The sequence below is a fragment of the Leucoraja erinacea genome, chromosome 6 (assembly GCF_028641065.1).
Source record: "Leucoraja erinacea ecotype New England chromosome 6, Leri_hhj_1, whole genome shotgun sequence".
Taxonomy (NCBI): domain Eukaryota; kingdom Metazoa; phylum Chordata; class Chondrichthyes; order Rajiformes; family Rajidae; genus Leucoraja; species Leucoraja erinaceus.
In genome coordinates, this window is record NC_073382.1 from 51,546,171 (window position 1) to 51,558,702 (window position 12,532).

The 12,532-nt window shown below is 41.5% G+C and overlaps 1 protein-coding gene across 2 annotated transcripts in view; it reads right to left on the minus strand.

Annotated features, from left to right (window-relative positions):
- The window catches only part of ddx10 (DEAD (Asp-Glu-Ala-Asp) box polypeptide 10), a 159,876-nt gene that overhangs the window by 130,307 nt on the left and 17,037 nt on the right, over positions 1–12,532 (minus strand). For both annotated transcript variants that reach the window (XM_055637010.1, XM_055637011.1), the window contains exons 5-10: positions 11,895–12,015; positions 10,693–10,882; positions 9,032–9,158; positions 4,462–4,624; positions 3,769–3,853; positions 2,438–2,539 (exon numbers count right to left, since the gene is read on the minus strand). In XM_055637010.1, the coding sequence (XP_055492985.1) occupies positions 2,438–2,539; positions 3,769–3,853; positions 4,462–4,624; positions 9,032–9,158; positions 10,693–10,882; positions 11,895–12,015 (788 nt within the window). The remainder of the gene's footprint in view (positions 1–2,437; positions 2,540–3,768; positions 3,854–4,461; positions 4,625–9,031; positions 9,159–10,692; positions 10,883–11,894; positions 12,016–12,532) is intronic.

The following is a 12,532-nucleotide window of genomic DNA, read 5'->3' on the forward strand; positions in this document are numbered from 1 at the left end:
AAAAAAGAGATGAAGCTAACAACAACTTTCATTCACACGGCATCGCCAACAAAGCAGAATTGGGGATTGGGGGGGGAGGGGGATGTGGTGTGGGGGGGGGTGTGAGGGGGGATGTGGGAGGAAAAAGTCTGTGGGGAAGAAGCAGTTTAAAATTTTATATCTTGGGAGGGGGGGGGGTGGGGGTGTGTGGGGAAGGGACGGAATGTGTGGGGGAGGGGGGGGGGAGGGGGACAGGGGGGGTGTGGTGTGGGGGGGGGGGGGGACAGAATGTGTGGGGGAGGGGGACAGAATGTGTGGGGGAGGGGGACAGAATGTGTGTGTAGGGGGGGGCTGGGGGGGACAGGGTGGGGGAGGGGCGGTGGGGGAGGGGGAGAAGGGTGCTGTGGGGGGGGGGGACAGGGTACTGTGTTGGGGGAGGGGGCTGGCGAAAAATCGTAGGGGGTGTTTTTGGGGGAAGTGGTCAGGGGTAATGTAGGAATCGTCAAGGGCTGTGGGGGGGGGGGGGGGGGGGGGGGGGGGGCTTCAAAAACCTTCATTAACGAAAAATCGCTGCAAGACCCGTCGCAAAAGGTTCTATAATAGTTTTATAGGCCTCGATATTAGTTCTAATAGTTTTAAAATTACTCGTTTGTACTAAAGGTTCACCGATCAGAAATGGGGCATATATAAACTTATCAGCAGAGGAGAGTTTATGGGCTTTAAGTATTTTTCTGGCGAAAAATCGCGCTGTCAACATTCTAAACCAGCTCTTCACATGAACCAACTAGGGGATCATTTTTTACAGCGCAAATTTAATTACAAAAAATCATGTTATATTGTGACAATTATTTGTGAATAATGGTCAAGATGAAAAATGTTATTTAGTAATATATACTAGACTAAGTGGGACCACAGATGGGTCCCAGCATCAATAGGGAGGGCTGGTCCCCCAACGCAAATTGCACCTCTTCACCAATTTGGTGTCAAATTAAACTTATATTGGTGGCCATTGCTGGGGGGGGGGGGGGGGGGGGGGGGGGGGCATCACACGGAAGGGCTGGTCCCCCAACGCAATATTGCACCTCTCCACCAATTTGAATATTGCTGGCCAGTGGGGAGGGGGGGGGGGGGGGGGGTTTCTGGAGTGCTAGTATGGGTGTTATGCTCTGAAGAGACTGGCTTCCAGAGGGCTAGTATGGACATTGTGGGCTGAATGGATTCTTGGACTGGAGGCTCAGTCACTCAAGCCTGTCATGCTGGCAGCTCATTCACTCATAGCTGGTGGGCTCGCAGTTGACTCACGGCTATTCCTCGAAATTCCATTTCAAGCAGGGTGCAAGGCCACCAAATTCAAGTATAGTTTCATACCATTTCAAGCAGGGTGCAAGGCCACTAAAGACAGCGAGTTGTGACCTCTCCCTCCCCCATCTTGCAGAGACTGAGCCATGCCCACACTTTCGGGTTTTATAGTCCCTCCCCCCCTCCCACCAGAAGGGGCATGGCCTTCATGGCGTGATTGACAGGAGAGAGAATCTCAACATTTTTTAAACACTAATAACTCTTTTACTTTTCATCGATGGGAAAAATCCTCGGCACCTGATGAGCGGAAGGGGACTCTGTAACATGGCGAAAAATCACAGCATTTTTTCTAAAATCAATATAAAGCGCAAACAGGAAGTGGTCAAGATTAGATTTTTAATTATATAGAAGACAAGTTAAACTTTAATTAGGCACGGCAACTTTAATTGGCCAAGGCAGCTTTAATTGGCCACGGCAGCTTTAAATGGGCAAGAGCTTAAATAGGCCAGGCAGCTTTAATTAGGCCAGGCAGCTTTAATTAGGCCAGGCAGCTTTAATTAGGCCAGGCAGCTTTAATTAGGCCAGGCAGCTTTAATTAGGCCAGGCAGCTTTAATTAGGCCAGGCAGCTTTAATTAGGCCAGGCAGCTTTAATTAGGCCAGGCAGCTTTAATTAGGCCAGGCAAACCAAAGGCAAGGCAGCTTTAACACTTTCAAACCAAAGGCAAGGCAGCTTTAGCACTTTCAAACCAAAGGCAAAGCAGCTTTAGCACTTTCAAACCAAAGGCACACTGCTTTAGCACTTTGAAACTGCTTTAGCACTTCTGTAAATCAATACTGTTAAGAGTCATGCCATTAATTGAAATATTTTCCCCTTATATTTGACCTCCCAAAGTGCAACAACTCTCACTTGCTTGGACTCAACTCCATCTACTATTTCTTCACCCATTTCTGTAGTTGATCTATATCCCGCTGAATATTTTGACAGCCTTCCTCACACTCCACGACCCTAGCAACCTTGGTAACATCTGCAAACTTACTAACCAACCCGTCTATCTTTACGTCCAAACTACAGGAATATGTGTCATTTCCTTAGCCGGTATAATGCAAAAGTAGTAATAGAACTGCATTAAAATTTTGTTATTTCGATAAAAGTATTACTTTATTTTGTTGATGGGGACTTTTTTCTCTTCCAGTTGCTTCACCATGGCCTTTTCTTCAGTTGGAAGTAAAACAAGCAATGCTTCACCACCTTCTTTGTACCTGAGAAATGGAAACATTGTTCAGAGTATAAGACAATCCACATCAATTTAATAACACAACTCCAAACACAGTGAATATTTAAGATTGCACTCATCCTCATCCATCAACAAAAAATCTTGCGAAAGGGTTTGAGATGGTTTGAATGTTAAAAAACCTATAATCTAAATGTGCTGTAAAATGGAGTAGTGTTGTGATGCAAACCAGTCCAAATTAATTTTACTTTTCTAAGTAAATGAATTTGTTCTATTTCTGCATTTATGGGATCGGTCAATTCTCTGTGTGTAGAGTTCGGTTCGGTTCAGTTGATTCTGTAAAATTTCTGTTAAAATCTCAACCCATGCAATTCCCAATCACTTACAGTCAAGTTATATGCATAAGTACACTCAAAGTCTTGTTTCGCAATACTAATTTACATGACAACACTACTATTGCTTTTGGCTGCACATGTGAATATTAATCGACATTTATTAGCATTCAAGTGATGTTGTACTTCACAATGGAATGTAAGCAGTGATCTCAAGATCTTTATGGCCATTTCCTTCTCACACCTGTTATACAACTTTGAATTGGTGCTAAATATGACAATATAACTTTCACAGATGGAACTGGTGCTCCCAATTGCCAAGATCATCTTCAATAATGGAATCTAAATTAGTTCAAGCAGTACAAGCAATACAACATTTCTGTTCTTAAAGCTTATCGTGAATTTAAACAGGGTCATATCAGCTTCAGACAATAGCAATGATGTAATCAAGGTGCGATGCAAAAACACAATTTTTCTGCTTTTCCTAGTTTCCTTCATCTATTTTGAAACATATATGCCATTTTAAAAAGTTGCCAATTCTGCCGAGTCCCAGCATTAGAAGACTAATCTAATTGCATATTAGATTTGGCCAATGACTTGCATTATTCAGCATTTTTAGATTTTAAAACACCTAAAGGTGTTCTGTGGCACATTATTGACTGGAAATTTGAGGAGACGTCAAGTCAGAGATCGGAAAGGTTTTAAGCAGAGAGATAGAGAAGGAAAAGGGAAACAGCTACAAATAAACAATTTGCCAAGATAGATAAAGAAATGAGAATGTTTGATCTTTCAAAAATAAAATTAATATTTGAATCCATAAATTGCCACTTAATATTCATTACAGACACTCAAGTAACCTCTATAATAAAAGTCACCAAGAGAATCAGCAGACATTTTATGACATGAATTCACTTCACCACAATACCTGGCAGTTCTCCCAGCTCTATGGATGTAAGTATTAGCATCCTCTGGACAATCCAATTGAAGAACCCAGTTCACAGCAGGGAAATCTGGGAAGAAAATCAATTTTAAATTAGACACTTCAAATGGTTTGATAAATAGATGTATATTATTCACTTGGTCTTTTACTGGATGTGAAGTGGGTGTTTCAACCAGTGTGAGTGTCTAGGACCAGAGGCCATAGTTTCAATTAAAAAAGATGTACCTTCAGAAAGAAGATGAAGAGCAATTTTTTTTAGTTAGAGGGTGGTAAATCTGTGGAATTCATTGCCAGAGAGCTGTGGAGGCCAAGTCAATCAATATTTTAATAGCGGAGATTGACAAATTCTTGATTAATACGGGGGTCATCGGTTATGGGGAGAAGGCTGGAGAATGGGGTTGAGAGGGAAAGATAGATCAGCCATGATTGAACGACGGAGTAGACTTGATGGTCAGATGTTTGATGAACTTGATGTTTCTGCTCCTATAACTTATGAACTTAAACTATCTGTGGCAAAGCTTTGAATGTAAACCTTAAACATTCAATCAACATTTTTCCCCCAAAGACGCAAGACGATGGTGAAAAGCAAAAATGCTTGTCACCAGCCACGCCACCAATTATTTCCAGGTTTAAGTTGTCTTATCCTTTGCACACATTCTACATTCCAGGAATACATACCGAGCCCTCGGGCAGCGATGTCTGTTGCAAACAGTACGGCAGCCTTTTTTTGGCAAAAGTCATTGTAGACATCAACTCGTTTCATCTGTGGTTGTTTGCCATAAAGCGCTAGGATTGGCAGTCCAGGACGGAGACGGCAAAATACACGGAACAAATACTGGACCTAATGTACAGAAACACAAATGTGAAGGATACAGTGAAACTTCAACCATGCCAAACAGTAGCCGAAAGGTTATATTTAACTTTTCTCTTCATCTATTTAAAGTCATCAGACTAAAATTCACCAGGTGCTGAAAATACTCAATTCAGATGTTGAATTACAGCTGCAAGATTTTTCTTTAATTTCCATTTCAAGATTTGCATATTGGTCATCAAAATCCCATTTTTTATTTGTTATGATAGTCAAAGAATAGCACCACATTTGCCACTTGTCTCACAGAGAAGGCATGCTTCAAATTACACCCTTAGTGGATCTATGCAACGATTTCACAAACATTCACACATTAGTTCAGGGTTCAAAGTTGCTGCTGAGAATCCAAAGTAACTCTGAGGGTTACGCAGCATCTCAGGAAGACTTTAGATAGACAACATTTTGGTTCGGGTCCTTTCTTCAGACAGATTGCAATAGGGGTGTGAAAGCTGTAAAAGAGGTGGAGGCAGGACAAAAGCCCAGCAAATGATAGGTGGATACAGGTGACGGGATTTGCTTGGCAGATGGGTGGACAAAGGCTAGAGGTAAAAAGGAGACAAAAGGGGTGTTAAATAAGGAAGAGTTTAAAATGTAATGTGAATCCAAAAGGAAATATATGGTGGAAGGAGACGGGGGTTTGATGGGGGGGGGGGGGGGGGGGGGGGGGGGGGGGGGGGGGGGTGAAGTGCAAGGATGGATCACAGGGGCAGATTGGCGTTGCCTAAAATTTCAGAATGTTTTATACCATTGGGTTGTAAGCTAATGGTTACAAGTTGCTGTTCCTCCCATTATGATGTGATATCTCTGGCAATTGATGAAGCCCAGCACAGAATGATTGGCATGGTGATGGGAAGGAGAGTTAAAATCGTTAGCAATACCTGTCTGCCTGCTTAAACCCTTGTCTCACGGTGCGAGTCCATCCACGAGTGATCCCCAGTTAAAAACAAATCAAACTTGTGTGGCAATCACGTAGAATGAACGTAGCGGGAATGTCGGAACTCGTGGACGTAACTTAGCGACTCGTAACACTATCGGCAGGTACTCGGGTAACTTGTTAACTCATGAAAAATGTTCAACATGTTGAAAGAATTCCATGCATCAAATTTACTCCTGAAGGAAAAATTTGAAGCTTTTAAAATCATTGTAATACCGTAGTAGCCTGTGAGTTTACCGTAGTGACTCGTGAGTAACTTGTGGGTTTGGCCTGAGTGCCAGAAGTGAAATGTTGAAGATTGGTCATCTCCAGAGAACTTGGATAGGTGACGTTTCGGGTCGGGACCCTTCTTCAAACTTTAGACCCTTCTTTCACCCAAAACGTCACCTGTCCATGTTCTCCACAGATACTGCCTGACACGTTGAGTTACTCCAACACCTTGTTTTTTTCCTATGAACCAGCTTCTGTAGTTCCTTGTGTTCCAAAATGAAATGTTTTATAAATCTCCAGAGATGCTGCCTGTCCCGCGGAGTTACTCCAGCACTTTGCGTCTGTCTCCCTGGAGACCTCGTTTCCCACGCAATGTGACATCTACCGTGCATACATTGCCAACTGTTGTTTTGGCAGCAGCAACATAATCTTCCGGTTAGTACATTCAGTGTTGCTGAGGCCTAGTTTATGTAGAGACAAGAAACTGCAGATGCTGGAATCATGATCATAAAACACACACAAAGTGTTGGAGGAACTCACACAGCGCTGGAGTAACTCAGCGGGACAGGCAGCATCAGCGGAGGGAATGGACAGACGTTGATTCGGCTCGGAAAGAAGGGACCCGATCTGAAACGTTGCCTATCCATTCCCTCCACAGATGCTGCCTGACCCGCTGGGTTACTTCGTGAGTTCATAAGTCAAAGGAGCAGAATTAGGCCATTCAGCCCATCGAGTTGCTCCAACACTTTGTGTTTCGCTCAACATGCCAGCATCTGTGGTCCCCCATGTCTCCATTTGACAGCTGGAAGAACTCAGCGGGTCATGGAGTCTGAAGATGGACCCTGACCCGAAACCTCACCTGCCCGTTTCCTTCCACCGATTTCCTGTAGTCACTTTTCGATAAAACCCCACCGCCCCAGTTATTCCAAGTCCATTTAATGCCGCGTATCTCGATTTCATTCATTAAGTCGCCGGTACTGTCACATCGGTCGTTTTCGGTCAATACAACAGAACAGTCTGAAGAAGGGCGACAATAGACACAAAAAGCTGGAGTAACTCAGCGGGACAAGCAGCATCTCTGGAGAAAAGGAGAATGGGTGATGTTTCGGGTCGAGACTCTTCGACAGGGAAACGAAAGATATAGATGATGATGTATTGTAGAGAGATAAAGAACAATGAATGCAAAATAGTAACGATGATAAAGGAAACAGACCATTGTTCGCTGTTTGTTTGGTGAAAACGAGAAGCTGGTGCGACTTGGGTGGAGGAGGGATAGAGAGAGAGGGAATGCTGGGGTTACTTGAAGTGAGAGAAATAAATATTGATACCACTGGGCTGTAAGCTGCCCAAGCGAAATATGAGATGCTGTTCCACCAATTTGAATTTAGCCTCACTCTGACTGGAGAAGACCAGTGTGGGAATGGGAAATGTTTGGCAACCGGGAGATCAGGTAGGTCCAGATAGCAACCAGAGAGTCGCGATCCGAAACGTCACCCATTCCTTCTCTCCAGAGATGCTGTCTGACCCTCTGAGTTACTCCAGCTTTTGGTGTCTATCGTCAAGGTAAACCAGCATCTGCAGTTCCTTCCTACACAACAGAACAGTACGAGGAGCGATTAATGTTAGAGGCTGCTCACTAACCTCACTATGTTTACATCGTCCTCTCTAGCAATTAATAAATATCATTCGGTTACCGTATTATTGACTACAACCGCCCGTTTAAAAACACTAATGACTGCTCTTTAATTCTCAACCATTGGATATTTGCCTGGAAACATATTGCATGTTTTCGTTCAGTGAGATAATTCAATTTTAATAGACTGAGGTGTTAAATCCGGCGCCACTTTACAACAAACTAAACAACCTATAATTTAAATAGAGCATTTGGGATCGATAATAAAATTCCCAAGACTATTTCACATATATAATTCCAGCACCACTTCACACTGAGCTGTCCGTGATGTTTAAAGGGGCTGGCATCTGCCCTGATCCGCTGTTCAGATAAAACACTGTTTTAAATAATTTGAAGTTTTGAAATTAATCCTCGCCGCCTAATGTACACTTTGGGCTAAGATTTGATCCCTGCACAAAGTGCAATGTAAACGGAATGGAATCTCTATTAACATTCTGAGACTCTCTACATAATGGAAGTGATCACATTCGGCCCTTCGAGCCAGTATTGCCATTCAATATGATCATGGCTGATCATCCAAAATCAGTACCCATTTTCTGCTTTCTCCCCATATCCCTTGATTCCGTAACCCTAAGAAATTTAAACATGGGAGGTTTTTTTTTATAGTGTAAAAAAAACTGCATGACATCATTTTTACCATGTGATGATTTTTCCTCACGTCGGTAGTCGTTGTTGGTTCAAGAGTAACTCGGGAGGGGAACTTGGTACATCGCAGAAATGAGAAGTAAACGGCAAACTTAGACATACACATGGGAACTAATTTAAACATGACCATAAACTTGGAATCTCGTAGAAAACCACAAGTTTGATTTTTTTCTTTCACTCGGGATCACTCGCACCGTGAGACAGGGCCATTACCATAACACATAAACTATACCACTCACTTTTTTTAAAAAATCAACAGAATACAAAAATGGGTCTTCTGGGCCATTAATCTAACCACAATTCTCAATCCTTCAAAAATTGACAAACAACCCATATAAAGGTGCAATGACAAAGGTGATTGCCACAGGTATACACAAGGCACATTTCTTTCTATTAAATCACATTCAGGATATTTTTATACATTTGGGATCATATTCCAAAAGTTTGTGTTTATTGTAGACCCAGTAATATGGAAGAAATGGTGTTAATCCAAAACTACACCTATGCATAATTGACAATAGTTTGATATTAAACGGTCATTCATCTTTTCTCTTGCTAATATTGTGGTTCAAAAATGAAATGTACAAGCAGTTTTGCGTTCCTACCATTTTAACTTTTCTTCTAAACAACACTGCAACCAATTAGACTTGCAAATGCGTGACAGCTCAGAAACAAGGCAGGATTAATTTTCTCTGTAAATTTCTCTTGCAAGCTTCAGACTTCATACATGAATAGACAAAGTGGTAGAGAGCTCAGTAACATTTACATTTCCTTGGGGCTCATGTTTGGCGATCGCATATAAAGAGCTTATATTAATGAAGTTATCTTCCCATGTACTACCGAAACTGATGGAATTAAACGAAGAATTAACAAATAAATCAAAAATACAAGCACATACTTCTTTACAGGTAGAAAAAAAGACGATTGTCTTCTTGCTTAGATGATTCTTCACAAATGAATACAACATGTTGATTTTTTGGTGTAACTCACAAACCACGTAATTTTGTTCCAGTGTTCCAGGGGTGCTGCAATACAAAACATGTGTTAACATTCTTGTAAACAAAACCTAATACATAGACCAAAGTATAAAGCCAAGGCAGAGTAGAGTTTGCACGTATTTTGTCACACATAAAATGATAGACTGGGAAGTGGTCACAACTTTTGGCATTCTTTTCCGCTCCTGGTTGCTCAAGTTGCCGAACCAAGCCACGATGCAAACAGTGCACCTGTAGAAGTTCAAGAGAGTCCTCTTTGACGTAACAAATCTCCGTAATCTTCTCAGGAAGTAGAGGCGTTGATGTGCTTTCTTTATAATTGCATCAGTGTGCTGGGACCAGGAAAGATCTTCGGAAATACGCACGCCCAGAAATTTGAAGTTCTTGACCCTTTCCACCATCGTCCCGTTGATATAAACGGGATTGTGAGTCCCTATCCTACCCCTTCCAAAGTCCACAATCAGTTTCTTGGTTTTGCTGGTGTTGAGAGCCAGGTTATTGAGCTGGCACCATTTGGTCAATCGGTCGATCTCACTTCTATACTGTGATTCATCACCATCAGTGATTCGTCCCACAACAGTGGTGTCGTCGGCGAGCTTTATGATGGAGTTCATGCTATGTCCAGCTACACAGTCATGAGTATAGTGTGAGTAAAGCAGGGGGCTGAGCACGCAGCCTTGAGGTGCTCCCGTGCTGATTGTTATCGAGAATAACACATTTCCACCAATACGGACAAACTGTGGTCTGTGGATGAGGAAGTCAAGGATCCAATTACAGAGGGATGCGCAGAGATCCAGATCAGAGAGCTTGGTAACCAGCTTGGAGGGGATATTAAACACCGAGCAGTAGTCAGTGAATAACAGCTTGACATATGAGTTTTCGTTGCCCAAGCGGTCCAGAGCGGAGTGGAGAGCCTGTCAGATCGCATCCACCGTTGATCTATTGTGGCGGTAAGTGAATTGCAGTGGGTCGAGGTTCTTGTCGAGGTAGGAGTTGATATGCACCATAATCAACCTCTCAAAGCACTTCATCACCACAGATGTTAATCGATAGTCACTGGTCGATAGTCATTGAGGCATGTCACCTTGCTCTTCTTGGGCACCGGTGTTATTGATGCATTGTAGAACAGAGAGATCAGGAGTACAGGTGCATGGTTCTCTGAAAGTGGCTAGTCAGATGGACAGGGTGGTGAAAAAGGCATTTGACACGCTTGTCTTCAATACGAAGGATACAGAGTGCCAAAATTGGTACATCATCATGCAGCTGTACAGGTCATTGGTCAGACCACACTTGGAGTACTGTCTGCAGCCCAGCTATAAAAAGGATATTATTAATCTGTAGAGACCCAGATACAATTACAGCTTTTAAAATACATTTGGACAGATTTATGGATTAAAAAAAGGTTGAGAGGACTATGCCAAATGAAATGACTACAATTAGGTATTTAGGATTCAGCCATCCCTGCCAAAGCCAAAATGTCATACCTAATCTAAAGGAAATAAAAATGTGAGAATCTGTGGTAATTTATAACCATATACAATTCATCCAAATAATGGCAGCCTACCTGAATTTAGCGTTTTCATGCACCCAAACATATTCTGGGTCTTTCAGACTCAGTCGTGCCAAATCCTTCACAGATTTAGTTTGAGTTGCCGAGAAAAGCAATGTCTGACGTTTCTTGGGCAGATTTTCAACAATAGCATTCATGGTCTCAGAAAAACCCATGTCCAAAATTCTATCAGCTTCATCCAACACTAAAAGAAGAAAATGACATCCCAAAGGCAAAGGATTATATAAATTCAACTCCATTAAAAATACAGAAATTGATTACATTTATGCTTTTTATCCTGTTTCCCATTGCCTCAATTAGCTCTGGCTCCAGCATAATACTGAATAAGTCCACCAAGAGGATATGGCCCTCCCACTGTCTTTTCATCTTAACTTTAAATAAATCTTCAGTATATCCTTTCACAGATTAGGAAAATAATGGGACCAATTCCCATATCAAGAGCTCATTTTGTTGGGCACATTGCAGTGAAAGAAAGGCCAGGCACTTCCTAGCAGTACAAATAAGTTAATCATAGTTGTTCTTGGATACCTCTCAGATGTCAACTATAAAGACATTAGAAGATGCACAGCAAGGAGTGACCCTAGAAATGAATAAGGAACTATAAACCCACGCAACTTTAACATCTGACAGGAAAAACCTGAATATTTCAGTCTCAACACATTAACTCTATAATAATAAATCTGACACTAAAAATCAAAGGAATTAAACAGAATCTAATTAGTTCAATCATTTTATTTTTCAATCGAGAATTGAAGATGTGCACTAACGCACTGAAGTACTGCAACACAGAAGATCTCAGACTGTTGAATCCCGACCTCAGCACCCCCATCAAGTGAAGATCATATGCATCACTGTACCCAATCTGCACTCACTGAAATCGCACCCAAAAAACAGCGCTTCATTCAATTTTTATTTATAGCGTTTGACCTTTGACAAATCCCATGATTCCTTGCATTTTTCAGAATACCGAACTCGCTTATATAATCAATATCAATTGTTGTTCAGTATGAAGAAGGGCCCCAAACCGAAATGTTACCTATCAACATTCTCCAGAGATGCTGCCTGACCCGCTGAATTACTCCAGCATTTTGTATTTTATTCTCAATGAAAATTATGTTTCAATATACTGCTTTTTCCCACTTTCACAAACAAAAGTATTGTCCTCGACATATTTCACAAAAATCGTATGTACTTACCAAGAATCTGAAGGTTGGAAGCATGGAAATAAGTTGTCTCGTCCATATGTTGCAGAAGGCGCCCAGGTGTACAGATCACTATATTAGTTTGATGAATCCTCGCCGATTCTCCTTCCAAATCCTATTGTAAGTAATAATGAGCATTAAATAATTACTAACATTACAGAATATACACAGGGTGTATAGAATGGATGTTGGACTGACACATCGCCTAATTAGTTTTTCCATGTACTGTCAATTTTTGGAAAGTCTAAGTTTCAATAAACTCACTTGCAAATATCATTATTGCACTTTTAAAATACCATCAACAAATATGCCACAAAAAACCCAAGGCAGAGTAAATTGATACCCTGAAAATGTCTTGTGATAGTCATTTACTAGCTATGACAGTTAAAAGAGTGCAAGGTACCATGCCAAGGAGAAGTAAACAGTTCACAGGAATCCTAAAGTAGTTAGCAGAACTGGAAACATCAACCAAATAAACAACAGACATACCAGTCATTAAAAAAGGGTATGAATATCATCTGGGAATAATAAACTACAGTTGAAAATTGAAATAAAGACAAGAAAGATGTAAGGTAACCGAGTAATCAAGAAAAGCAAACAGGGCAATATAAAAATAAAAAAGCCACAGTGCT